This window comes from Aulonocara stuartgranti (assembly GCF_965226115.1).
Source record: "Aulonocara stuartgranti genome assembly, chromosome: 7".
Lineage (NCBI taxonomy): Eukaryota > Metazoa > Chordata > Actinopteri > Cichliformes > Cichlidae > Aulonocara > Aulonocara stuartgranti.
In genome coordinates this window covers 47,862,972-47,888,779 of record NC_138945.1, presented here as the reverse complement: position 1 = coordinate 47,888,779, position 25,808 = coordinate 47,862,972, and the positions used below count along the sequence as shown (strand labels likewise).

The 25,808-nt window shown below is 39.5% G+C and overlaps 1 protein-coding gene across 4 annotated transcripts; it reads right to left on the bottom strand.

Moving 5' to 3' along the window:
- Nucleotides 1-1,430: 1,430 nt before the first annotated feature.
- On the bottom strand, nucleotides 1,431-24,156 carry mfge8b (milk fat globule EGF and factor V/VIII domain containing b). Of its 4 annotated transcripts, none has more exons than XM_082538384.1 (11): nucleotides 23,941-24,155; nucleotides 15,261-15,383; nucleotides 14,936-15,067; nucleotides 14,265-14,297; nucleotides 8,904-9,017; nucleotides 7,793-7,974; nucleotides 7,351-7,506; nucleotides 6,882-7,026; nucleotides 4,989-5,191; nucleotides 4,743-4,898; nucleotides 1,431-4,156 (listed from the first exon to the last, which is right to left on the bottom strand). In XM_082538384.1, the coding sequence occupies exons 1-11, from the start codon at nucleotides 24,008-24,010 to the stop codon at nucleotides 4,013-4,015; spliced, it is 1,458 nt and encodes a 485-aa protein (XP_082394510.1). In that variant the 5' UTR covers nucleotides 24,011-24,155; the 3' UTR covers nucleotides 1,431-4,012. The 4 variants fall into 4 exon arrangements, with proteins under 4 accessions (XP_082394510.1, XP_082394511.1, XP_082394512.1 ...); XM_082538385.1 differs by having other exon boundaries at nucleotides 4,989-5,173; nucleotides 23,941-24,154; XM_082538386.1 differs by lacking the exon at nucleotides 14,265-14,297 and having other exon boundaries at nucleotides 23,941-24,156.
- Nucleotides 24,157-25,808: the final 1,652 nt, after the last annotated feature.

The following is a 25,808-nucleotide window of genomic DNA, read 5'->3' as shown; positions in this document are numbered from 1 at the left end:
TTCATGAAAAGGTTTGATACACGTTGGAAAAACCTGCTATTCATTCCTTCTCTCAGGATTCTCTTTGTTTGTTTGTTTTTGAATTACTCATAAAATTATGAAACAGTTCCAGAAAGATTAAAGAGGTGGGGATGGCCCTACTTTTAACTGATAAACCTTTGAAACTGAGCCCATCTTGGGAGAAAACAAAAAAAGCATGACACAGCTCTCCTATTAATAATCAACTTGAAATATAATATTTAATGTTCTCAAGAAAATAACAGAAAGCCTATTGGCATCCAGTTAAATGCAATTTATTTATAGTGTGGTTTTCAGCGGTGGTGGAAATATGCTGTGTCAAGAAAGCCCCTGTGATAATGTCTTCAAACCACATTAAGTTCTTCTTTCATTTAAGTTTAAACTCATTAAAACTGGTTTCATATACCACGCACCTTTAAATGTCAACAACTTCAAACTGCCCTTGAATTGGAGATTTAGCCCCCACGTATAGGCTTAATCATCTCATGTTTTTATCATTCTTTCAACTGCATTTATTAACACATTGTTTACTCTGTTCCGCATTTCTTTGTCTGTTGTTTGTGTTTTTGTGACTCATTTTTGTTCTCAGGCCTTTCCTGACAAAGACATTAATCTCACTGATTAAAAAAAACATAGGATCAACGTAGGGATTTTGAAAGTACTCTAAAGGTTAATAAGTAAGAAATAACTTGTAAAAGCAAAGTATTCCCTCCGATAAAAATGTTTGTGTATAACAAAGTATATATATGTGGCAAAAAACAACAACAAAGAGACAGGTTCTCAACTCACACCATAGCTGCCAGCAAGACCAGAGGGAAAACAGCTGGTTTACTTGGGAGGGCTGGTCGTAACTGGATTTACTGCTTTTTTTACACAATTAGCCAGAATTTACTGGTTAAGCACAAAAAACATAGTATTCAGCTAAATTTTATTATATAGGAGCAGTTCACAACAACAATCATCTGAAGGTTTTGCTGGAGTAATTTTCCACAACATTTACCTTTTGTTTGTTCAGTTCTAGCAAAAAAAAAGCCCAAACCGACAAGAATTTAACCGCCACCGTGTCACCATGTGAATGTATTTTCATATGATTGCAATTATGTGGGTCAAACCTTAGAGGGATTTCCCTACTTGGGAGTGACCTTCACAGGCTGTAATGAGAAAAGAAGACATGCCCTCTTTGGGTGACGATACATTTAAACAGGCAGAGTGGTAAAAAGAAAGACCCTTGGGGTGTTTAAATGCTAAACAGGCAAAAACAACCCTCCACGCTCCTCATCTTTTGATCTGCCACCTTTTTAAATGGAAAACAGGTCCAATTAATTCAGCATAATATAACCTAAGTCTGCCACCCAAAGACAGATTTAAAGGTTGCTGCTGTAACAGTCAAGTAGCCCCCAGTCAATTCACCATGACAGTTTTTCAGTTTTCTTTATTTATTCGTTCATTTTAAAAGATACAAAGGCCAAACACAAGGTCCTCTTAGAAACACAAGACTGGAATAATAATTTTTTTTTTTTTAAAAGCTTCAAAACCAGCCAAAATTCAGAGGTCAACAGTCAGTAACTCATAATACATAAAACACATCAATATCATCAGTTTCTTTTTGATCAATCAGAAAAAAAAGCCAGAACAGGGGAACAAGATATCTATAACTTCAATGCTGATGACTATCTAGAAAAAATGTCACCAGTAAAGTGGAAACTTAAACTGAGCAACTATTAACCAATAAAACGCATGCAGACGTGGATAAGAGGGCTGCCTGCTGCCTGGAATCATCTGCGCCGATAATAAATACTGTACAGTGTTTGACACCGACATCTATCCGCGACCTCTCAGTGGCACTGCTGTCCCCTCATGCATTTTTTAGGGATCCTGAATTAATATTTATTGTCATCAAAACTAACACAGTATAATATTGCACAAGCCCATAATTCATAATTCATGGGGTGGAAAGGTTTAGAATACTGTGACAGGGTGGCAGAAAGCTGATGATATGGAGGCTTGTGTCATGTCCAGTGGAAGCGTTAAAATCAGCTTTAATTTGGTATCTTATCAGCAGGGCTGCAGCTTTGAACTGGAGGCATAATGCTGGACCCAAAGTAAATGATCTGCTGCAAACATTAGCGTCTACCAATCCAGGCAGATCCCAGTACAAACGTACTGCGTATATGAATGTTAAACCCAAACCCCTTCCCCCCTACACACGCACACACACCACTTTCAAAACTCAGTTTAATCCAACAGACACTGAACTGCAAACTTGATTTCTCTGCTGCTTACCTATACACATAACAGCAAAATCTATGTTTGTTCTTCAATGCACAGCACAGTTTTTTTTTTGGTTTTTAATACTTTCAAAACACGAACATAAAAGTGCCATAAAAAAGTGAAACTGTGTGAATATTTGGAGCAGATCTACCTTGACCTGAGACAACATCCGTTTAGTTTTAGGCTTGCATCTGGTAATACATATATTTACAGATTTAATACTGTTATTTCAGTAAAACATAAGTTGAGTAGGGGGTCCAGATCTGAGACTTTTATAACCAGAACACAAATGTGACTTTATAAAAGTAAAATATATCTGCTATAGCTAATAACACATGAAAGACTGCAATAACTGTAAAAAAACAAAAAACATTTTCTGAGTGATCTTAAATGTTTTGAAAAATTTTATCCCCTCTAATGACTGCAGCATGTGTTTGAATGATTTGCAAATAAAGAAAAAAGTGTTGTTTTTGTCTTTCATATATTAATTACCTCTTAATTATCTTAAACCTGCTGTCTTTTGTTTAAAATATCTGATCCCGGGTGTCTCCTCAGGTATTTTAGATCACAAGCGAAGTGACTCTATAGGTTTGTAATGATGGAGACTTAAACACATTTGATTCCTCTTTCTGTTCTGTGTGTCAGCACCAGTGCACCATATACTAGATTTTTATAAATACAACAACAACCTGAGGATGTGCTGGCAAAAAAATATGTGTGGATTGCATCTTTATTTGAAGCATCCAGGTCAAGAATTTACTGTTGTACAAAAAAGGAACACTATTCTGTTAGTGGCTGCTATACTAAAGCTTGGAACTAGATATTAAATAGATATTAAACATCTTAAAGCAGCCCTGAAAAGGAACAAAAGGTAACAAACCAAGAATTTAACTCTTTAAACCACTGGTGAGAAAGACTAGTACTACTCTAAGACTGACCTTGAGATTTCCAGTCTCACATATTTTTTTTTTTGCCAAGCAAAATAAAATATTACAAGCTTTTAGTTTGTTGTGAGTAAATTTGGTCGTTTTTTCAAATAAAAATACATTAAAAAAAATCTGGTTATTTGCCAATATGTTAATCATATATTAATTATTAGATATTATGTTCAGATTAAGTTTTGTCCATAACCCTCAGTGTAACTTCAAAAGATAATATATATTCTGTGTTTCTTCAGGGGAGCTCAAGGGTTCATTTAAAGGATATGTGCAAGCTGTTTTAATGGAGCGTATATACATCACCAGCTGTGGGTCTCGGAGGTTCCATGTTCCACAAAGAACAGATTTAAGATCAGAGTCCAGGTAGCACCAACTGGTACAGCAGCAGTCGTGTTACCCCTGACCTCAAACACGGGGATTAGGGACACAATAATTTTATTTATATTTTGCCAATAGATTGGATCATATCTGTCCATAGATCTGCTTCCTGAAAAGATCCCAGATTTGGTTCAGGTGGAAAAGATGAATGATCAGTTCAGGAAACAAAAACAGAGGGCACACGTGGACTTCTGGTAACACTGGTTAGGGGCAACAACTCCCACCTCCGGCCAGCCAGGGTTTAGGTCATGGTGTGCTACTCTGGTGTTTGCTGCCCTCTAGGGCTGAGAGCAAGGCAGTGCAGGTGTGGCTCAACAGGGAGAAAGAAAGGAGGGAATTAAGAGGGAAGGGAGGAAAGCAAAGAGAGGGGAAGGAGGTAGAGAAAAGGAGGTAGGGGGGGGGCAACGCTACTCGTCACAGCCCAGAAGCTCCATTCGCAGGGTGATGTGGTCATGCCACTCCCACGGCAGGATGCGGACATATCGGGCGTAGAACGGCGGCTCAAAGATGTTCTTTTTGTGAACGTTGTTGTCGCTGTTGCCTGGGAAAATCTGAAGAGAAGAAAGTGATTAATTAACACAACAGTTTCACATGTTGTTGCAACAGTAAAACCGCCTTAATTTACTGTGTAAAGTTATTAAGATCCATTAAGATATTTTAGTTGCAAAAGTAAAAAGGAACATGGGATCTAAAACCATTGTCAACATAAAACACAAAATTCAAAATGAGATCATAAAGTCATAAATGTTTTATTGATTAAATCAGAGCCACGCCTCAGTGTGACCTAATCTGGCCGTATACTGCCTGCATCTGCAGATCAATTGATTTTTTGGATGTAATGGAAATGAATACACACAGAAGACTAATCAGTCCCAGTGACAGCATAACTGGCTCCAGATGCAGACAAGTACATCAAATACAGATTTCGTTGTTATTCAGTTTTTTGCTTTATTTAATTATTTACCGATTACAAAAAACACACGGTTAAAGTAAGAGCTGTTTGGGTACCATGACTGGAAGGTACACAAGATTGGGCAGATGGTTTTAATGTTGTGGCCAGTCTAGGTGTGTTAAGTTTTACTCAGTAATTAGAAGAACATTTAAATTCATTTTGTTCCCCTGTGCTGTTGGACCGACCTTGTCTGTCTTTGTGGTCTCGTCCTTAACTATGGTCCACAACTGTCCATCATCACTGTGGGCGACTTTGAAGGCTGTGACAAACTGGACAGAGCCAAAGTCTTTGGCTCCCTGTGTGATGATTCCTGTGATCCTCTTGGTAGACTGAAGGTCAACCTGAGGTCATAGACAAAAGAAAAGAACCTTTACATGAGTAGAATGCATTAAATAAAAACCAGTGTGCAACTCTGGCCAGTCTTCTCCCACCTGTATCCACTCAGATCGGTTGTTGGTAGCAGCAGTCCAGGCGTTGGTCTTGCCCTGTTTGTCCAGCCGGGCGTAGTGAGGGTGCCAGGTGAAGGCCTCAATGCCCCAGGTGCGGAAGGTGCTGGAGGCTGTAATCTGGCGATCAGACACCAATCTGGACTTCATGCCCATTGGCTCTGAACAACCTGAAGCGTTTGAATACACTGTGGAGGTGAGACCAGGCAGAGAAGAAGAGACAAAGGAAAGAGAGAAAAGAGGAATGGAAAGAAAGAGAAAGAAAGAAAGAAAGAAAGCATGATAGACAGAGGACGGAGAGGAAGCAGCCCAAGGCCAGCCAGTGATGCAAAGCGACAGACAAATGAGCAAGGACAAAATGTGGGTGTTTCTCAACTCTTTGTTGCGGCTGGCTGGAATCATTTATATTTCATAATGTATTGACCTAACCCTTAGACCAACTACATTTCTTCTACAAGACAGTCTTGCTATTTAGCTGCCATTTTAGGCTAACAACATTGGGCTTTTGTCTAAATGAATGTTTTAATTTCATGGGGACATAAAATCATATACTTGGAGTGCCTGGCTCAGCTCACCAGAGCACTGCCATGTTTGTTCACACCAAGGATAAAGCAAGCTAAAAAACCCCACTACATACACTTGCCTTCATCTTCATTATGAATACTATTAGTTATGCCCACCAACCCGCAGTTTAAAATTACATGAGCTTCAACTCTGAGCATGCAACAAGATGAATGGCTTATTAGTTTTTTGGTTTTGCTGGGCCCAAAGATTTCTACTTTTCTTTGTTCTATAACGTCTCTGCTCTTACCCAATCACACCTGAGGCTGACAAACACCCACTGGATGAGGAGAACATTAGGTTTTACAGTGACTGGAGGTCCACAGTATTCTTACTTTATGTAATTTTACATGTGCAGAATAAAGACCTTAAAAAAAAAGAAAAATGCGTGGAGCTCAGTGTAATATTTAAAAGCTGTAACAGACTTTTAATGAGTGATGGGTTAGTGGAACAGCTGAGCATGCATGTTAAATGAACAGGGGTCAAAGCTGCATGAAAAATATTTAGCACAAGCACCTGAATATTAAAACAGCATCTTTACAGTTGAGCTGATTCACTCAACAGCGTTGAAGCAAGTCAGTGAATGTAAAACAAACAGTGCTAGATTAGGTAATGAGCATTTTGCATTAAAGTGAATGTGAAAGTATTAGTATGTTGTAAAGTGATTAAACCAAAAACACATGCTGGTCGGGATCTCGTGTTACACAACTGTGGAATCATGCAGAAACTGAAGTTCAGTGGAAGAAGAACACACACTGATAAGAGACAACAAAGAGAAACAGATGTCTGACAGTGCAACGAGGCCAGCAAGACTGAAGGAACTACATGATAATGATAAAAGGAAAAGAAAGATGAATATGCTTCTACTGAAATACAGAAGACTTCAAAGAACCACATGTTACATCAGCCTCCTGGGGTGACAACATTGGGACGATGAATATGATGAGTCTTTTACCAATTAGCATCCAATATGTTGCGGTATATATAATCATATGGTTTTAATAAATTCTTTAGGGAACATCTTAGACTCAGACAGCACACAGCTGCGTTCAGAGCTGGCAAAGAGTATTACCCTGCGCATGACATCGTTTGATCATAATTAACCGCTCAATGCAAAACTGAAATAATTAGTGACAAAACATAGGAGATAAATGCCAGCAGAAAAAAGGCTGTTGGATTTCCCTTCCTGAAAACTTCCTCCCACATTAAGCCTGCATGTTAAAAAGCTTCTTTCAGTCACTAACAAACCTCAATAAACTGAGAACTTAACATGTGTGCGCGGCATGTGTACAGCGGATGTTTTCTTTGTGAATTTACCGTTGAGTTCACAGCCCACCAGCTCCATGCGCAGAGTGCAAGCCTTACGACACACAACGGGAATGATGCGGATGTACTGGGCAATGATCGGGGGGTCAAAAATGTTAGTCTTGGTGCCGTCATTGTCCATGTTCCCCACAAAAATCTAGGAGAGAGGTGGGAGCAAGCAAACTGTGTCAACTGCACCATCAGGTGAGTGTTAGCAACCATTGTTAGTAGCTTTGTGACCTATCTTGAATAAACTTCTGCTTTCAAGCTGATGCAGTCAAAAGTGTGGCATTATAGTAACCGTAGAGTATTACCAGATTTATCTGTGTGATGTGTGATATATTATTTATTTGTAAAGGAAAGTCTTTTATCACTGTGGAATCTGTCTTGTTTGGAACAGTTACTGCAATTCTAACATAAAGCAATGGAAACCAGACTTTTCAACTAGAATACTGTGTGCTTTATTCTTCTGTTGCCTTACATAGTCTTTTCTCTGTCCATCTGTTCTGTACATGGTGTATGTCCTGCCGTCCAGGCTGGAGGCCACCTTGAAGGCCTTGATAAACTCAGCTGTGCCCATGCGACTGGCGCCCTGTGTCACAATTCCTGTGAAGCGCATCTTTCTTTGCATGTTGATCTGGAAATGTAGAAATGGATGATGGTAAGATGAGTCTCCCTTCCCTTTAAATCAAATAGTTTTCAAAATCTCAAAAACATAAGAGGTAAAATGAAGCAGTCCAAACAAAAAGCTCTGCATACTGTGAGAATATGTTAAAAGTTTATGACTGAAATGCATTTGTTCTAAATCTCGATGATTCCAGACCCTAATTTCTCACCAGCCTTTATTTATTATTGTCAGTCTACATGGTCAGTTTTCTAACTGCCTGCGTTACACTCATAATCTACTGTATAACTATTCTCACTTGTATCCATGGGTTCTTGTCATGTGCAGCAGCACTCCAGGCATTAACCAGTCCCTTGTTGTGGAGGCGGGCAAGCTCAGAGCCCCAGCGCTGCAGGCCCAGTAGGCTGTAGCGGACTGATGAGGCTGAGATCTGTGACTCGGCAATGCCCCCTCCCTCCATGCCGAGAAGAGAAATACAGCCTGAAGAAAGAGCCTGGAGTTAGGTTAAAGTTTATTTCCATTTCATTTCTGTTTCTGAGATATGGAGCTGAATAAACATTATGTCACAATGCAGTCTTCACGTTCTTCACGTGGTGCGAAGCCTATGAGATAGTTTTACTTTTACTACGCCTCACTCCCCAGTATCATACCAGTCTTGGGGTCTGATATGTCAGCAGTGCTGCTGCCCTGCGTGGCTACCTGCTGATTCAACTCCTTCACAACCCCAGCATCCACCTGTACTAGTAATCAACCTAATTTATATAGGTGACATGTCTGTGTTGGTAATGTAATTGGCAGCTAGAGGCTCTATAGAAGATTTTCTGCTGTTGCTTTTTAATTCTTCACTTATAACCAAAATTGTGTTTTCTTTGACAACAAAACTGAAATTAGTTTATTATTTATTTATTAAGTCCAAGTGAATGTCTGTATCAAATCAGTACCAACAACACATTTCTCAAGTATCATATTCAGAAGAATTGGCTCAAGGGATGAAGAACTCCCCCCAAAATTCTGCATCTGACGGTCACCAATGGAGAGGCATGTAAAAAGTCAGTATCTGGTCTCACACACGTGATGTGTATGCATAACTTTTACTAGCCTGAACCATAAAATCATTAGGGATGCAGAGCACTGAATCAGCCTAATTGAACAAAGCATTGATTTCGCATTTTGAACAGACCATCTTTATGTTGAGCATTGATCATCATAAAACCCCAGCAGCTTGGCCACCATCCCCTATCCTCTTTAGTGTCGTGCACTTCCTTTAATCACAGTGCTTCTGTTACATTAGCAATATTAAAGCTAAGAAGATATGGAGTTTTTTTATTGCCATCTAAAAAATGTCTTTGTTTTTTAGCTATTTATCCCTCAAAGCATTTTGTCATACCAAGTGCTTGTCTGACACTTACGAAGTTGGCAGTGTTTTCCTACATAAGGGGAAGGGCAGTGGCATTTGAAATCTCCATCCAGGTCTCTGCAGGTACCGCCATTCTCACATGGCTGTCCAGCGCAGTCATTTACATCTACAGGGAGATAAATCACAGTCAGTGTTGTTACAGGACAGGTCAACTATAGGTAAGTTTAAAAGCAGATTATGGTTAGAAGTGTGAGTGAGCTGCATATCATGCTTGAGAAACAGAGTTCAATATTCAATCATCTGATTTACAGTAAGGTCACCTCATGCTGTGCCAGCAGAACTGGAGCTGTAGAGAGGTTAGTGAGACGAGCTTAGTCCTAGGTCAGAAAATGCAAACTTGACAGATATATTTGACATCAAAGAGACTACTGCACATGAGATCGTGTGTTTTAGGTGTAGATTATAAAACAAATCTCCCAGAAGTAAATGTGTCATTATAGGAAATCTCTGACTCCATTTCTGGATGCTCAAAGTAGAATAGATGATCTTCTGGAGAATCATTTCAGTGCCTTGAATGTGTTCATTTTGCTGTAATTCTTTGCATCACCTCTTGATGGTACCCTTACAAACATTATGTGTCCCATTTAAAAACTGTAACACGGAGAGGGGGACAAATCAGCAGAATGAAAATGGGACTAAACTCCTTTTCATCTCACCCACCACAACTGTCAGTGTGACTAAACCGGCACTGAAGGCACTCTATATTGACCACATTCAGGACCAAGGCACAAATGATGCTGGTTGTACAGATGACTGCACACAAAAAGCAGAATTTCAGACCAAATCTCTAAAGCTTTAATCCTGAGTGCTTGTTATTACGCAGGAAAATGCACGCAAACAACTCAGCACATTGATGTAATGTTTCTAACCAACAAACACGCACACACAGCAGCATCTTCCTGCCCACATGCTCTCTCTATAAATAGCTCTGTGTCCAAACATTCATTTTCAAACGTCACAGGAGGAATATATAGTCATTTTGAAATGTGCATCCGCAAACTCTGGATAATGAGGTCCACAGCTGTGACACTTCTAGCTCGGGGAGCTCATCACATAAAACTGACTATTTTAGCAGCTGAATATTTTAAACGCATGTTGCAAATAGCCTCTTAGATCACTTTGTTGTTGTGAAAAAAAAATGTTAGCAGCTACCTCTGTCTATATCCAGGCATGCTGGTATTTCCTGTATCAGAGCACTTTTACATTTTACTATAACAATTTATTACAGCATAATTGTTTTTATTATTATTATTGTTTTATTTTTTTTACATGCACTGGATCGTTACAACATTCGAAACTACAGAAACAGAAAAAAGGAAAATAAAATAAAATGTGTAGGATGAATGTAGCACATGGTGTATGAATACTTGCACTTTGCTAATTCATGGGTAGAAACAGTCAAAAGTTAAAGGTCAATCTTCCATTTTTATTTACTTTAAAACTTATTTAAAATCAGACAGCTGTTTTCTGGGGCGAGAGGATTTGTGGGGACAAACTGAGTTCTTGTCACAAATAAGTGAGATGATCTGTGAGGTTTCAAAGAAAACAAACCAGACAACATTAGTAAGACAAACTCTTGTCAAGTTCTGAGGAGCGTCAGCTGGTGGCCCTCCTCCTGTAAGAGGATTGAGGACCAGGAGGACCACACAGCCTTGTCAGATCCAGGCGCTAATCCATTTATCCATCTATCTGATAAAAGGGGGAGGAAAGAAGAGAGGGAGAAAACAGGCAAGGGAAATGTTGCAAAATGTATGACCTGCACGACTAAAAGAAAAACAATACTGACTGTTCTGTGTGTAGTAGCATCCCAGTATCAGCTAACTGTTTGTACATATAGATTTTAGTGGGACGAGTGCGTGGTAGCTAAACAGGCCAGCTCTCTATGGCTGGGATCCAACAAACCCTATCACGTTTAAGGGAAACGGCACACTAGCACAATATTTAGAGTGTCAATATCTGTCTCAGCAGGAAGCGAAAACCAATAGAGATCTCACGTGGCTTGTTTGAAATCTGACCCTGATCGAAGCACAGCCAAGGTCCGCTGGCAGCGCTTTGTGGTGATCACCAAAGCTGCCTGCATCCTGGATCTGTGCTGCAGCAGAGTGGGATGAGGTGCCAGCTTGCATCTGACAGTCCAAACCTGCTTTGGAGTTACTCTTTTAAAAGTGTCGTGTTCTCCATACCTCACAGTGTGAGACTAGACCTTACAAGGTTCTCAAAGTGAGCTCTGAAACTAAACGATTGATGTGATTTTACAACAAAACAGAAACCCTTCTCCACAAAGACAAAGAGTAGCAACACACCAAGGACGTTACTTAAGAACCTTCTGAAACTTATTTATATGAAACTGCTAAACTCAGTATAAATGCTAGCAACGTTCGACCTTATGATTTTTATGAAATTTAGCACAACTATTAAACAGGAACAAAGTCATTTATTCAAACTAAAGCCAACATGAAGTGACAAGATTACATATTTTAATCACTTCTCATACTGTTGCCATGGTACAGTAACCAAGAGCTGCTCTTAACCCCAGTGGCATTATTAAATTTTAAAAAAAGGCTGAAATGTGTTATTTTCTGTGTGCTGTGAACTGAACAGACTGTTATAGCACAGCCTATAACAGTCTGTCCCACCATAACACCAAAGCTTCTATAGTGAAACATTTTACTATCTATATTACTGCATCTCCACACTCTTGTATGATGTATTCATTATTCATGACTTCATGTCCTTGTGGCTTAAAAGAAAAAAGAAAAGAGAAGGGGAAGTTTGACGGATTTCAAGGTTCCCTGCAAAACCCTTCTAAAGTTAGAAGTAATCTAAAGTTAAACACCACATTATATTTACATATTTACACAAATGTGGTTGGTGTACTTTCTTGAGGATCTTGGGCAAAGCCACTCGACTCACTACAATTTCAAATAAAAACACAGCAGGCTCCTCTAATCTATCATAACTTCATGGGTGAATGCCATAAGTCTAGTTTTTTTTAAAGCCAACTCGCTTAATAAAATTTTAAGTATTACTCAAATATGTATACTTATTTAGTGGACGGAGAATGTTTTACTTTTGACAAATTCCTTTTACTTTAAAAATAACTTAATGTCAAGAACTAATATAAAAAAAATACATAATTTTACTTCACTTCATCCATCCAAGCTGTAATGTCTTTATTTTCATGGAAGCAACCTCTATGGTTAATTGTGACTACCCACCTTTACTAGTCTGTTTGTTTTTTACCTGTGAGGCTTCAGCCTCTTATCAAAACACCTGACAGCTGTGTCGTGATTCTTAAGAGCATGTAGTGATTCCACATAAGCTGCTTTGAGTTCCTATTAGGTCAACAGGGTTTCTTAAATGCAGACTGTAAAGAACCAAAAAATATATGCCAGGCACAACAGAGTTCACGACGGCACAAACACACATGAAACACACACCCTGTATTCCACAGGGGGCATGTGTCCCAGACTGTCCGCACCACCACATCCTGGGAGGAGTTGAAAACTCTCCCAAAACAAATGAGAGATCAGAACACTCATAGACACACCCTTTTCTGGCCTCCGCACTGATTTCCAAGAAGTCGGAATAACTGTTCGGAAATGTGGGATTTAAAGACTGTAAGAAGAAAAAGACTCTTTCCCGTACTGTTTGCATTAATCTGCTTCGGTCTGAAGTGAAAAGCATTCAACATCCTTCTCTCTCTCTCTCTCTGCATCTCTATAACCCCCCACCCCCTCCCCGCCACCACACACACACACACACACAAATTCTGTACAACCCATAAAGGCTTTTAGGCCAATTTGATAGGACAATCAGAACTGCTGCAGTCAGACCTGAGTAGTGAGTGTGACATTGTAAGGAGGGCAGACTTAATTCACTGTTCCGCCTCCATGTTCGCTTTTTCACCCGGCAACAGAAGCAGCGCTGACGTTGCTAGCACTCAGCATGGACCGCCACTTTCTGTTGGCTAGACTGGCACGAGGGATAAACCATGTGTGTGTGTGTGTGTGTAAGTGTATGCTAAACAGTCTGTACATGAGATCATGAGCTGCGTGCGGCTGTTCATGTGGGATGTGCAGCCCACACGTGATTAAGCTGTTTTCCAGTAGATTTCTTGTTCCTTTGATGTGTTTCTCAAAATAATTTTAGGCTGCGAATCTTGAAGTGGAGTTGAATGGTGCCATTTTGTACCCCCCATTCCCCGATCAGCCAATCTTCCACTTCTTTTCTGTTTCTATTTATAGTATTTTTTTTCCATGCAGTAGTTTGTGTGCGAACATCATCTCCTACATCTGGCTTCCAGTTTGCTGACACCTGCTTGTCAGGCTTTGAGCTTGACTGCTTTCTGATTAGCACCATCGCTCCAATCACAGACTCCCATGCATTACCAATCCTATACAGCCTCACATTTCTGAATATTTTATTTTTCTGAAGTTCTGGCCTCATATTTCTGTCTGAATGTGCAAGTGTGAAGTGAATGTGAGAATGTTGGCTAAATGTTTAACTACACTACATCCCTGGGTTCACCACAGTCACCGGTTTTCTTCTTCCAGACTCCTTTTGCTTCACACAAACCATAGGAGCTGGCTGCCATGGTAGTTACTCCTTGCCCACACACACAGACATATTTTAGAGCACTTAAACTGTCAAACAAGTCATCAGAAGCTGTAAAATGAGGGGGACCTTTATGACCCAGCAGTCCTCAGGGGGGCTCTCAAACAGACATGGTCAAATAAATTCCACTCCTCATTATCCCTGAGGCATCATCTAATTAGTGTAAATGCCTGCCCCATGGAGGGCTCATACTCTGGCAGCTTAGCTAACATTAACTGCCAAATGACTTGTGAATGTATAGATTTTGATGAGCTGTGATTTGTGGTTTTTGAGGGGAAAAGAAAACAGAAACAGATTCCTTGGCTATGGTTTCTTAAATGAAAAAAAGAATGTCTTGAACTTAAATACACTCTGGGGACTGTAAATTAAAATAGATGAGAACTTGGAAGCAACCTAATTGACTCAGCGGGAATGATGCACAGCTTCACTGATATCTGAGCAAATGTTTTAGTATAACAAGACCCATCCCATCAGGGTGGCTGAACTGATTAAAAGTTGGTGGATCTAATGCTAAAATGATATCACTGCTGTTTTTGTGGTTGGCCTTGATTCATAAAGGACTATTTGTGCTGAGTTAGAGATAATGCTGAACTCAGCGGTTCCTTGTCTATAAGTGTATCTGTGAATGTAGCCAAATTCCTCAGCCTCCACATGCAGCCAGAGCGAACAGAGAGAAGTTGGATCCAAGAAGGAAAAGAGATAAAAGTGCAGCAAACACTCCTGTTTTCACTGTTACCTTTCTTTGAATTTAAATCTGCACCTTGGACACCTAGGACAGAAAAGCACACAGGTTCACACAAAAATACACTTTGAAGGTCTGACTTGCAAATGAGCTCTTTGAGCACGTGTGGTAACTGTCACTCTGCTGCCTTCTCCTGCAAACAGTAACCATCTGTCTGTGTGTGCAGGGGTGGAGGCAGCTGCAGGAGCGCAGCACGTTCCCATCCTTGTTTCGACTCTTTCAGGCTGACCCTGTTTAAAGCAACCTGGTCTGAGTGACGTCTGAAAAAGGATGACAACTGTCGGTCTGGTGGCCAGTACTCACAGCAGCTGTCTCCATGTTAGCGTATCACATTACACTGATCAATGTGGACGTCATTACACGTGCCAGTTAATGGCATGGCAAAGTATGTACTGCTGGTAAAAAACAAACAAACACACACACACACAATAGTAGCACAGTGGCAACACTGAGACTTAGGTCTGCTTATTACAATTTTCTCCACAAGTAAGCATCAGTAGAAGTCAAAAAAACTCTTCCAACATCCATTTTTTTTCAATTTTCATTCATAGTTGGCCTTCATTAAGTAGAGTTATTACACTACAGCAGCTCTACAAGGCCCACAAAAAGCCTGCCAGTATTTTATATTTGCAACCTACAACAGTCAAGAGGGAGCACAAACTTACTGTTCTGGCAGTGAACTCCATCAAAGCCTGGCTGGCATTTGCAGACATACTCGCTGAAGACATCACCTCGGCGGGAGTGGCCCGTCACCTCACAGATGGCATCATTCTTACATGGATTGGGGTTGCAAGGTCCTTTGGGTATTGAAAAAAGAGCCAAGTTTAACAGAGTTTAAGCAGTGTTCTATGTAATTTTTTAATGAAAGGGGTTTAACCTTGATTTAACAAAATTAAACTTGGGCTTCTGAAGTGGGGTATGCCAGAAAATGTTTAAGGAAAAACTAAGCAGTAAACTGTGAATCAGTCATCCTGCAGAGGCATAACATACCAGACTCAGTCTCATTGCAGGTTTCTCCAGAGAAGCCATCAGGACAGATGCAGATGAATGGAGACCCTGCCCCGGTCACACAGGTCCCACCATTAGTGCACACGTTCACCTCACAGAAATCACCTGCATATAGAGTGGAACGGTGGCAAGTTGAGTACTACATTTAAAATAAACTACTCTGCACAAGAACTGATAAAAAAGTACGTTCTTCTAGTGGGGAAATTGAATTTGATTTTTTTTAATGAAGCCAGCGGTGGTTTATTTGCTTCATTTCACATTTATAAATGCTTGACAGTTTACTTTTTCCCCTCAGCAAACATCTGATATCTCCAGGAGAATATTTCAGGACAGAAAATATGCTCACATACAGTAGGCAGGTTTAGCATTGGCTTTATGCGTCTTTACAATGAAGAAGCTATCCCCTTTTCACAAAGGAGTAGCTCCATATGTTAACATATTTTTAATAACAGATGCCTTCCTGACACAACCCCAATTGGATTTTTTGGTCTCGTCTTCCTTACAACAGGGATCCTTCACTGTTAGGTGTATGTGCAAACCACCACACTATGGAGCCACTATACATGTTTTTACTAATATTAAATTTTTGCTCATTTTTTAGCATTACAACTATAGTCTGAAGCCATTCAGTAAGAGTGTAACAACAATTAAACAACTAAAATGATGTTGTTCTGTTATCATATTTCCATTCTATTCCCATATTGTGTTTCTGAAGAGTAAACACCATGCTGCAGGCTGGAAGTGAGGGTTTTAAAAAGCTGAGTAAGCCATCACTACACTGTAAACACCACACAAACACTGGATGCTTCTACCAGAGTGTAACTGCTGCCAAGCCTGGACCTGACAATCTGGCTGCTCTCTGGGCATGAGGGAAATCATGTCAGTTAGTGTTCGGCGGAGGGGGAAAAAAGAAACAGAGGGTTTGTTGTGGTGTTTTAAGAGCATCATGACTGAATCAGGTCTGATTTACTCGCAGAGTTTTAGTCCAACAAAAAAGGGACGCCTCTAATTCAAACTATATGTTACGTCTATTTGAGAATTACACCAGTGAAAAAAGTACAGTGAATTAACAATGAGCAAATGGGTATTTTACTTCCTGCATGCTCTATCAAAGCGCTTTTTCCTCCTCCTAAAGCAAACTTAGCGAGAAAGCATCTTACACAGCCATCAGCCCTTTATAGGGTTTAAATAACAAACCACATGTAATGACAATTTTCTGCAAATTGATACATAGTATTTTGGAAATCAACTTTAAAAATGACAACTCTATATAGCTATTTTGACACTTCGAATAATACAGAGGAAGTCAATGATTTAGCGTCTTATAACACCCAAGAAGACAGAGATGCCTTTTTAGCAAACACTTTATCATCATTTAGATAATTGTTAAGGAAACTGAGGTTGGACCCCTTGAGACAAACTAGTGGTTTAATCACCACAGAGTCTGCCATACAGGCTAAGAAAGGAGTTCTGACCCTGTGTTTTGGTGGAGGGAATAAATATTTTTCCCCGCCTTCTAATATAAAGTTAAAGAACTGCATTTTAGCTATGCTGAGGGTATAATTATCATAGGCCACAGGGCCATAGCTAAAAATGGTATTTTGGAGAGACTAAATTTAATGCGCAAGGCCGCATGCTTCTAATGTGATCACACACATCCTTAGTTGTTCTTAAAAACAAAAACAAAACACAGAGTAACTTATTCAGTGCAAACTCTAGCCAACGTCGGAAGCACTACTCTTCAACGTGCACAAATGAATATTGTGTAGTCTGAGTATTGCGTAGTCACTTATGACAATATGGACCTCATTTGTTATTACCAGCAAACAGCACTGAGGGAATTGCAAGAATCAGATCCATTTTACAAACATCCTGTTTGACTGTTTATCCATGAAGTGCCCAGTCCACGAATATCCCGGGTTATCTGTGCTGCATCCAGTGTCACGGCCCTTGAGTGCTTTCACATCTCGTGGGATTCTTAGGAAACAGGCCTGCCTGGCAGCACTAACAAATCCTTATCAAACAAAGTTGCTGCCTGTTTATCTTTGGGAAGGAACACATCCTCCCTTCCTCTGGAAACCCAACAGATAAAAATGAATAACAAAATATGTTTACAAAAAATCAAATAAAGTTTGCAACCATCGGCATTTTATCTGTCTGTTTGTGGTATGATTTGACTTATTCAGCTGAAAATCTGCCTGGGTGTATTGAGGAAATGAAATTAATGACGCATCAAGTTAATGTGGTCCGCAAAGAGGCAGTGACCCAACCTGAAAAAAATCCCTACAATGACACCGTTGTCAGTAAAAGTCACTTTACTGATGAGTGAAATGAGTGAAACTTTTGTTGTTCACACCTATTCATTTTAAGTATAATGAAATTGAAGAGTCACAAAGCAAACAAGTCATGGCTCTGAACTTAACCAGTTATATAACATATTGTTATATGCTGTGCAAATGCAACCACATGAACCCCAAGCTCTGTTATACTCTTCCAAGATACTTAAATCTTAAAAATATGTTTAAGTAAATGTTTTCTGTACTACAAGAGTACAGATATAGATGCATAATATTTGCTACAGTTATTAATGCAGTGAAAAAACAAAAAAGTACACCACTTCTACAAGTACCCAACATGGTGCCCCACTAAATCTAAACCACAGTGACAGATCAGGAAGGTATGTGGAGTGATGTTTGGCTGGAAAACCCAATTCCACAGGGCATTGTTTCTCTCACTTTTTATGAGTCACTGTCTGTGCCTTTCCCATGATGCCCCAGCCCTAGATTGAGGTCCAAACAGGGAGTTGGCTTTGGTATGAGCGTCTGTGATAAGTGTTGTGTTTACTTGGGGGGGGGGGGGGGGGGGGACCAACAGATATTTCCCACATCACAGAAGGAGGAACCTTTACAGTTAACCAGCAATCTCAGTCAATCCTCTGTACCCTCTGATCACTATACAATTCAGATGGATAGACTGGAAAGAAGATGAGCACTTAACAAGGATGAGTAGGCTCCACAACAAGGGACTTTTTGGACTTACTGCATTTAATGTGCACCTTGAATGAGGAAGAAGACAGAGGAGTCATTTGAGGACATTAGGAATGTGGTGGACAAACTGAGGACACTTAATGAGTCCTCAGTTTGTCCACCACATTCCTAATGTCCTCAAATGACTCCTCTGTCTTCTTGAGGTAACATAAAACTCTGGCCTCCGCACTGATGTCCGATCCATTTGTATTCCAAACTTAATCATTTGTGGGGACTGCACAGAGCATGCCATTTGCTGTGCACAAAATACACATAGCCAAGGGCAAAAAGTTTCTTTCATCCAAATTACCCCTGAGTTATCAAAGGAGACTTGGAGAAAAAAAAAAACAGTGGTGCACAAAACATAATACACTTAGACAGGTTAAAAAGACATTAAGGAATTACCTTATTAAATGTATTCAAAACAGGAGCTATCTGCAGCCATATGGAAGTAACTTGACTGTGGTCTGAGGGGTGATTAGTCTCATAAGCTGTATGTTAAGTGCAAAGAATGAGCGAGACCTGTCAGAGGTCAGGGGTTTGGAAGTCAATAATCTCAAAGGTAATGTCTCCATACTGTTGATATGCATGGTGAGAACAGAAAAACAGAACAGAAAAAAGAAGCGGACATGAGAAGTTGTTTTAGTGCAGGACAGAATGCAGCAAGGCACTGATACCAGTGTGTTACTGACGATATAACAACCTCATTTCTGGACCCAGGCATCTCCTCGACTGTGTGAGGCTCACAGCATTTCAACATGATGCTGTCAATGTTTCACTGTGGATATCATGCTAATACCAAACCATGCAGCAACATATTAACATGAGATCATGTCATGGATCTCAGGCGTTCTCTGTGGGGTTTTTTGTTTTGTTTTTTGTGTTCTTGCCATATGCCATAAGCACTCGTCCACTGTGGACCCTCAACATGTAGTTCTATTGAGAACCCTCCAAATGTTACTAGTATTTCGTTTTCTGGCTTTGTTTACATGCAAAGTTATATAAGTGCTGTACTTTCAAAAAACAAAAACAAAAAAAAAACTTAACCTTTACATCAAAAACAGGCTCACCTTCAAATATCATACAAATCTACAAAAAACAGATTTAAATACAATCATCTTTACACGTTAACTAACTGGTTCATTTACCGTTAACGTCTCATGCCACTAAACCTAGCAAGCCTTGGTTTAGTTTACTATAACACCTAGGAGAACAGCTACGCTGATTGTTCTAATGGAGCTAAAAGAATTCAGACCATTTTTTAAACTTTCAATGGCGTCTCAGTGCTCATTTTCTATTGGGAATTGGAGGACCATTTGGACTCAGAAATGGCTAATGGTGTTGGTCTTAACAACTGGACTGAAAAGGTCCTGGGGTTTGAAAACAGCAAACATGCTGTACGCTGCTCTGACGTCCACACACTGGCATGCCAGGTCATACAGGCTGGCAGGCGAGTGTGGGAACTCAGTGTACCAGAAGGAGAAAAGCTTACATCATGTCCAAACACACACACACACACACACACACACACACACACACACACACACACACACACACACACACACGTCCAACCCTTGTTAAAACAGTTAAGGATGTGCTGAACTATAATAAAAATTCCTGTAGTACTGAGTGCTCAAGGAGCAAGCAGGGGAAACCTAAACACACAGGAAGTGGATGTGTTATGGCTGCCCAAAGAAGGTCCTGTGATAACCCAAGCCTTTTCAATATTAAGAATCAGCGGGACTCCAGCTGCAGGTGAGGTTTCTGTAATCTGCATTTGCTATTCTAGAGCACAGCCATCTGCTACTGCTCCCAAGAAAACAACAACGAAGGCCAGCCGCTAAAAATACACACTCAAACACACAGGCACACACGAGTCATGCACCATCAACAAAACAACACGCTCGTCTGTAGCTGACTACAGCTGAAATAGAGATAATAACTCCATAGTAACAACAGTCTTAACTGGATTACTCATTGGAGATGTAACCTTTGTGGCAATACCGTCAATAATTTGGCGTTCTTTTCTCCGACCATATGAATACAAAAAGTTTGTATAAACAACTCCTGATCTTGGATGCAAATCCCATCAATTTTCTACTTGGCTCCAGTGCTGAATGCACAAAAGACAGCGTGTAAAATATTCAGCATGGCAGATTGGAAAGTGGGGCGACAGACACTAATAACGTGTCCCGAATTAGATGATATTCCATATTGTTATGAAACATTGATTAAGGAAGCTATTCAAAATTCATATGGAATTTAAAAAAAAAAAAGAAAGAAAGAAAGAAAGAAAGAAAGAAAGAAAGAAAGAAAGAAAGAAAGAAAGAAAGAGCCTGTCCTGTCCCCAAGGGAGATGAATAAACTCCAAAAGCAAAAAAAAAAAAAAAAAAAAGGACATAGAATATATAAAATCTGACAGATGTTGTCCTCCAAAGCTCTGTGTTGGACCAATGCACAGCCATGCCAGTCCCCCAAGACAAAGGATGTGTATAAAACACGGATGTAGATTGTGAAAAGTGAACCAAACTGAACTGTCTTAAATCTGTACTTTTTCATGGCCATCAAGGGAGAAACTGATGAGTTTTCATAAATATTCCCAGTCCTATAGAAGTCTATGGGAAACACTTTCCTGGTGAGTTTATATTAAAAAGCAAAAAAAAAAGAAAAAAGAAAATAGTCCATCTATCCATCCAGTAAATTTAGTTATGCTCATTCTAAAAGCCAAAAAGTTTATCCAGGGTATGCTCACTGGGTAGCAACTTTTCAATCACAAGTTGTTAGCCAATAACAACAACAACAACTAACTACTAAGTAAGTAGAACCTTTTTAGCAGAGTCAGACCAAAATATATGAAAAGGTAATAAATCCAATGTGCACTGTTATGAAAAGCTGTTTCTTTTATATTACTATTATTATTTCAACACAACCATGCAGAAAAAGTGAGAATGGGCTGGAAAAAGATACTTGGGTAAAAGTAGTAATGATGCAATCAGAAAGTGTGTAAAGAAGTCCAGAAGGTCAATATACAATAAAAGATATTCCATGGGTTATATGTTCTTTAATACAAAATAAGATGTTAATTAATATTAATAGCAGAAAAATATTGAAAAATTAAAAAAAAAAATATATATATATATATATATATACATAAATAAAAACAATCCTAACTAAATTATTCCGGAAAATCTCTTCGTGATTTTTTTTCTGCAACTTCGAAGAAGGAACATCATCACTTTAACAGGAAATTAAACTCCTTGTTGAGATCAGATATCTCACATTTAGTAAGACCAATATCTACCTGATCTATTAGCAATTATCTCAGACTCACAAGAAAATTTGTAAAAGGAAATTATTCATACACACCTGCCAACATGCACAAGTTATACACATACACACACAGTGTCCTGACTATATTTAGCCCTGGTTCCGTCAGCTATCCTAAGTGGTCTTGTCATGAGAAAAAGATTGCCTCAGCTCTGACAGAACTCAATTTACCACTTGTCTTCCATCAGCAGCTAATGAAGAAGACAACCAAAGCACAACCTGCTGAAATGAACCTAATCAGGTCAAACGCAGAGTGGGAAAAATCCACTCAGCTCTTATTATGGCCTCTAAACATTTTGCATGACACAGCAGCAACAAGTTCCCCCCCTTCATTGCTGTCTGTAGCAGAGATTTGAGCAAGCGCTGGTGTGGGTGGAAGTTCGCTGGCACGCTAGGATCTGGAAAATTGACTTCACATTGTGGTTGGGTTAACTACACCTTTTCTCTGCAGCTGTCCTGTCTGTCAGTCTTGAGGACTAAGAGAACACGGAGATGTGCACTTCACTTCATTCATTTCGGTTTTAGCAACAGACGTAGAAATGTTCATGAAACATTTGTGCAATACTGCACCTGGGATAAGTAAGAGGAGTTGCTTATTATCCATTAATTTCACTATCCTTCAAGTCAGAAAAAATATGGTTCTCTTAACTACCAAACAGAACATATCTTCAATTATGTCTTGCTTTTTCCACAGCATGTGTTTCCACACAATTGATGAGCGAAAGCACTAAATCTACAAAACAATACAATAAAACTCACTAAGAAGCACTTAAGCACAATGTGTAGTTCGGATGTTATATTATAAGCAAAGCATAATGCATAAAGTATCTATTATAGGATTCATGTTGGCTCGTCACCAAACACAAGCACCATAGACACAGCCAAGGCACACTCTGTTTCTTCTGGCTCAAAACAGCTATTTGAGGGGAGACTTACACATAACAGCTAGTTCAGTCCACCTTCAGTAAAGCGAATGAGTCTTTGCTACTTTGACAGGAAACAAAAGTGTAATTTCCTGATATTTCTAACTATCTTACAAAGAAAAGCATGGTTTATGCATTAGTAAACTGCAATTTAAAAAGTACAATGCTGGTGATTTACCTCTGGCTCTGAACAAAATCTCTGGTGGGTGTCAAAAGGCAGGAAAAACTCTTGACACAGAAGCATTAGGCAGATAGTGAAACCATGACAAGTACAACAGTCATGCTATACTGTGAAAAAAGTAGCCACTTCTACGCTTCTATTTTCAAATCAATCTAACTCTGTTCTTTATTAGTTTATTTTTATGCTTTCCAACATATTTTCAAATACATCTGTAAAGAAGAAGAAACTGCTTTGACCTGCTCTGATACTGAGTTTCAATCCCTCAGGAGGACTAAGCCAGTGGCTCACTGACAGCTGAATAGACTATAAATCAAAATGTTTAATCTGGAAAGCAATGTACTATTACACAACAGTAATCCAAGTTATGAATTTCCCTTTTTTTTCAATATGCAAATGGTGGAAAATGATCCTTTTTTTTTCTTCCTTTTTTCACATTTGGAAAATACACCATCATACCAAGGAAAACACATGTGACTCCTTTTCCATTTGTGTGTGAGCAGAAATGGAGGCAGTGGAAGTCAGGCCATTTCAGCTTTTGTCCATCGGCCTAAATGTATTTGATGCGTGGAAAAGCAAACAAAGACAAGCGCCAATGGCATAAGGTTAACACTGGATAAGTATAATAGCCACCGTAAGTGTGTGATGCTTCTCTTTTTAATAAAAATAAAAAAAAAAGGGGGGGGGGGGGGGGGTTGTCAATGCGCACATGAATGCCTCCAAGCGTTGACTCTGTAAACCATACAAAACCTGGAACACATTTAGATCTCATCAGCTACAGACGCTTAGTTGTTTTTATGTGATTATCCTTACAACTGCAATCCTCCCGTTTCACAACCAGCCAGTGTCCCACTCACCACATTCCCACACGTCCTGTCCACTTATTCAAGGATTGCTTGAACTTGCACCTACAAATGCCCACAGCTCCATTATTCTGGCGATGAAGTGAAGGCACCACTTGTGCCGGGGTGTGATTAGCGCGCGCACACACGCACAAAAAGGGGGGAGATAGGGGAAAAAAACTGAGGTGTCAACAACTAATTTATACTGTGTAAAATCAGAAGTGACGAGAGGGGAAGCAAGCAACCAACTCAACTGAAACAGTCACGGTACTGGACACTGTGGGCTGCGGTCTGAGCAGTAAGGACTGTTGACAGTAAAGACTGGTAGTAATAGAACAAATGTTAAAACAGAGAGAGGTAACTTACCGTTTACCCCAAACACCAGACAAGCTGTAAAAAGTTGCAGCCAAAGGAAAAACCGCGTCTGTTCCTTCATACTTCTTGTTTTTGTCAGCCGTTAAATAGCTGTAGTTTGTTAGTTTGATGGACAACTGTACGGTTAGAGTGCAACGACAGTCTGGACGTTGTTGCTACGGCGGCTCGAGCTTGTTGTTCGGCTCTTACTCCCAGAGAGCAGGCGTGGAGAAGGAGCACGTGTACCTTGGCTCTCGGCCAATCGCAGCCTGGCATTTAATTGTGACCCCGCCCCCCGTTTAAAAAAAGTCACTAAGAAAAGTAAATTGATCTGCTATGGAAACAAAAGAAGCTATTATAGCTAATGGGCTGCACTATATCTAAATTTGATTTCATTCAATTTTTCAATACCCAAACCTTGAAGAGAAAATCATTGTTTACATTTTAGTAACATTTATGTATTACGAAGGTGAATAGGTCTGCCAGCCCTTGTAGTAAAATGCTTTTCTCTGAGTTTGAGGGACATCACAGCACCAAGAACCACGCATCTTTATTTTGACTTCAGATACCAAGCCAACAGCAGTAGTGAACTTCAAGAACCAACTTCTGATAGCATCACCTTTGGCCACCAAAAGGACGTCCTTAAACTCACACTCTTTCCTTGACAAACAGTTTGATTACATTTTCACATTGTATGAGAGTTACAGCTAACAGGGACAAAAACAGCAACGCGTGCTGACAGAAAAGTTCAGGATATACTCAAGAACAGAAGTAAGCTCACTGACCCTTTGACCCAAATTAGACTTCATCAAAACGTTTTACAGCCTCCTCCAGAGTAAATAAACATGCACACATATTGACCGCTAAGCTAAACTGTAGCTACGATGATCCAATTCAATTCAATTCAATTTATACAGTGCCAAAAAGTCACACAAAGGTGCTGTGTATTTTAAGATAAAGACCCTACAAAAATACAGAGAAAACGAGGTGACTTCCTATGATTAAGCACTTGGTGACACTGGGAAGGAAAACCTTCCATTTAACAGGAAAAAAAACCTCTGCCAGAAACCAGTTTGAGGGAGGAGCAACCATGGGTTGGGGGTGAGTGAGGTGAACTGGGAGGTGTAAGAAAACAGAATGTATTTTACTGTAATCTACAATCTGATGAACTCTAGTGGTAAGATTTTACTAACTTTAACAGTTCAATCAGCATGCATTAGCATCATTTGGTTGTTTTATGGCTAAAGTCAGATTTGCTGTATGTGAATTCATTATACATACATAACAGCTTTATATGATTACAACAGGATGGATAACAGATGGGAAAAGGAGCTATAATCATGTAAGGCCTAGACCACAGCATTCAAAAAAATCCATATGAGTTTTTGCTTTAATTGTAATGTATATATCATCTATATATGATATATGATATATGGTCTAAAATGTCAGATTTACTATAGCATGTGAGAGAGTTCATTGATTCTTAATGTTCTGAATAATGTTTCTTGTATCCAAAAATGTTTGAAACACACTGAAATATTTTATAAATATTTGTAATATTTAAATGAGTCCCATTTTTCTTCTAAAACAGAATTTACATGCATTTAATTTGCGTCATCATCGTCACCATCAGTACAGCTTTAGTCCGTAATGTCACTCTTTGATGGAGCCCTGTTGATGAATTGCAAGTCTATTCACAAAAAGTTCTGGGAAAATTTCCATGATGTGCCATGCATGAAATTCTCTTCTGACATGCAGATTAAGGCCAGAGATTTATTGTATCAAGCCATCTGTGGGTGTTTCTGGAACTGGGATCCAGCAGTGGGTCAGAGTTGATTTTTGAGCTGTCAGAGGGAGTGGTCGTGAGACAAATAATTGGT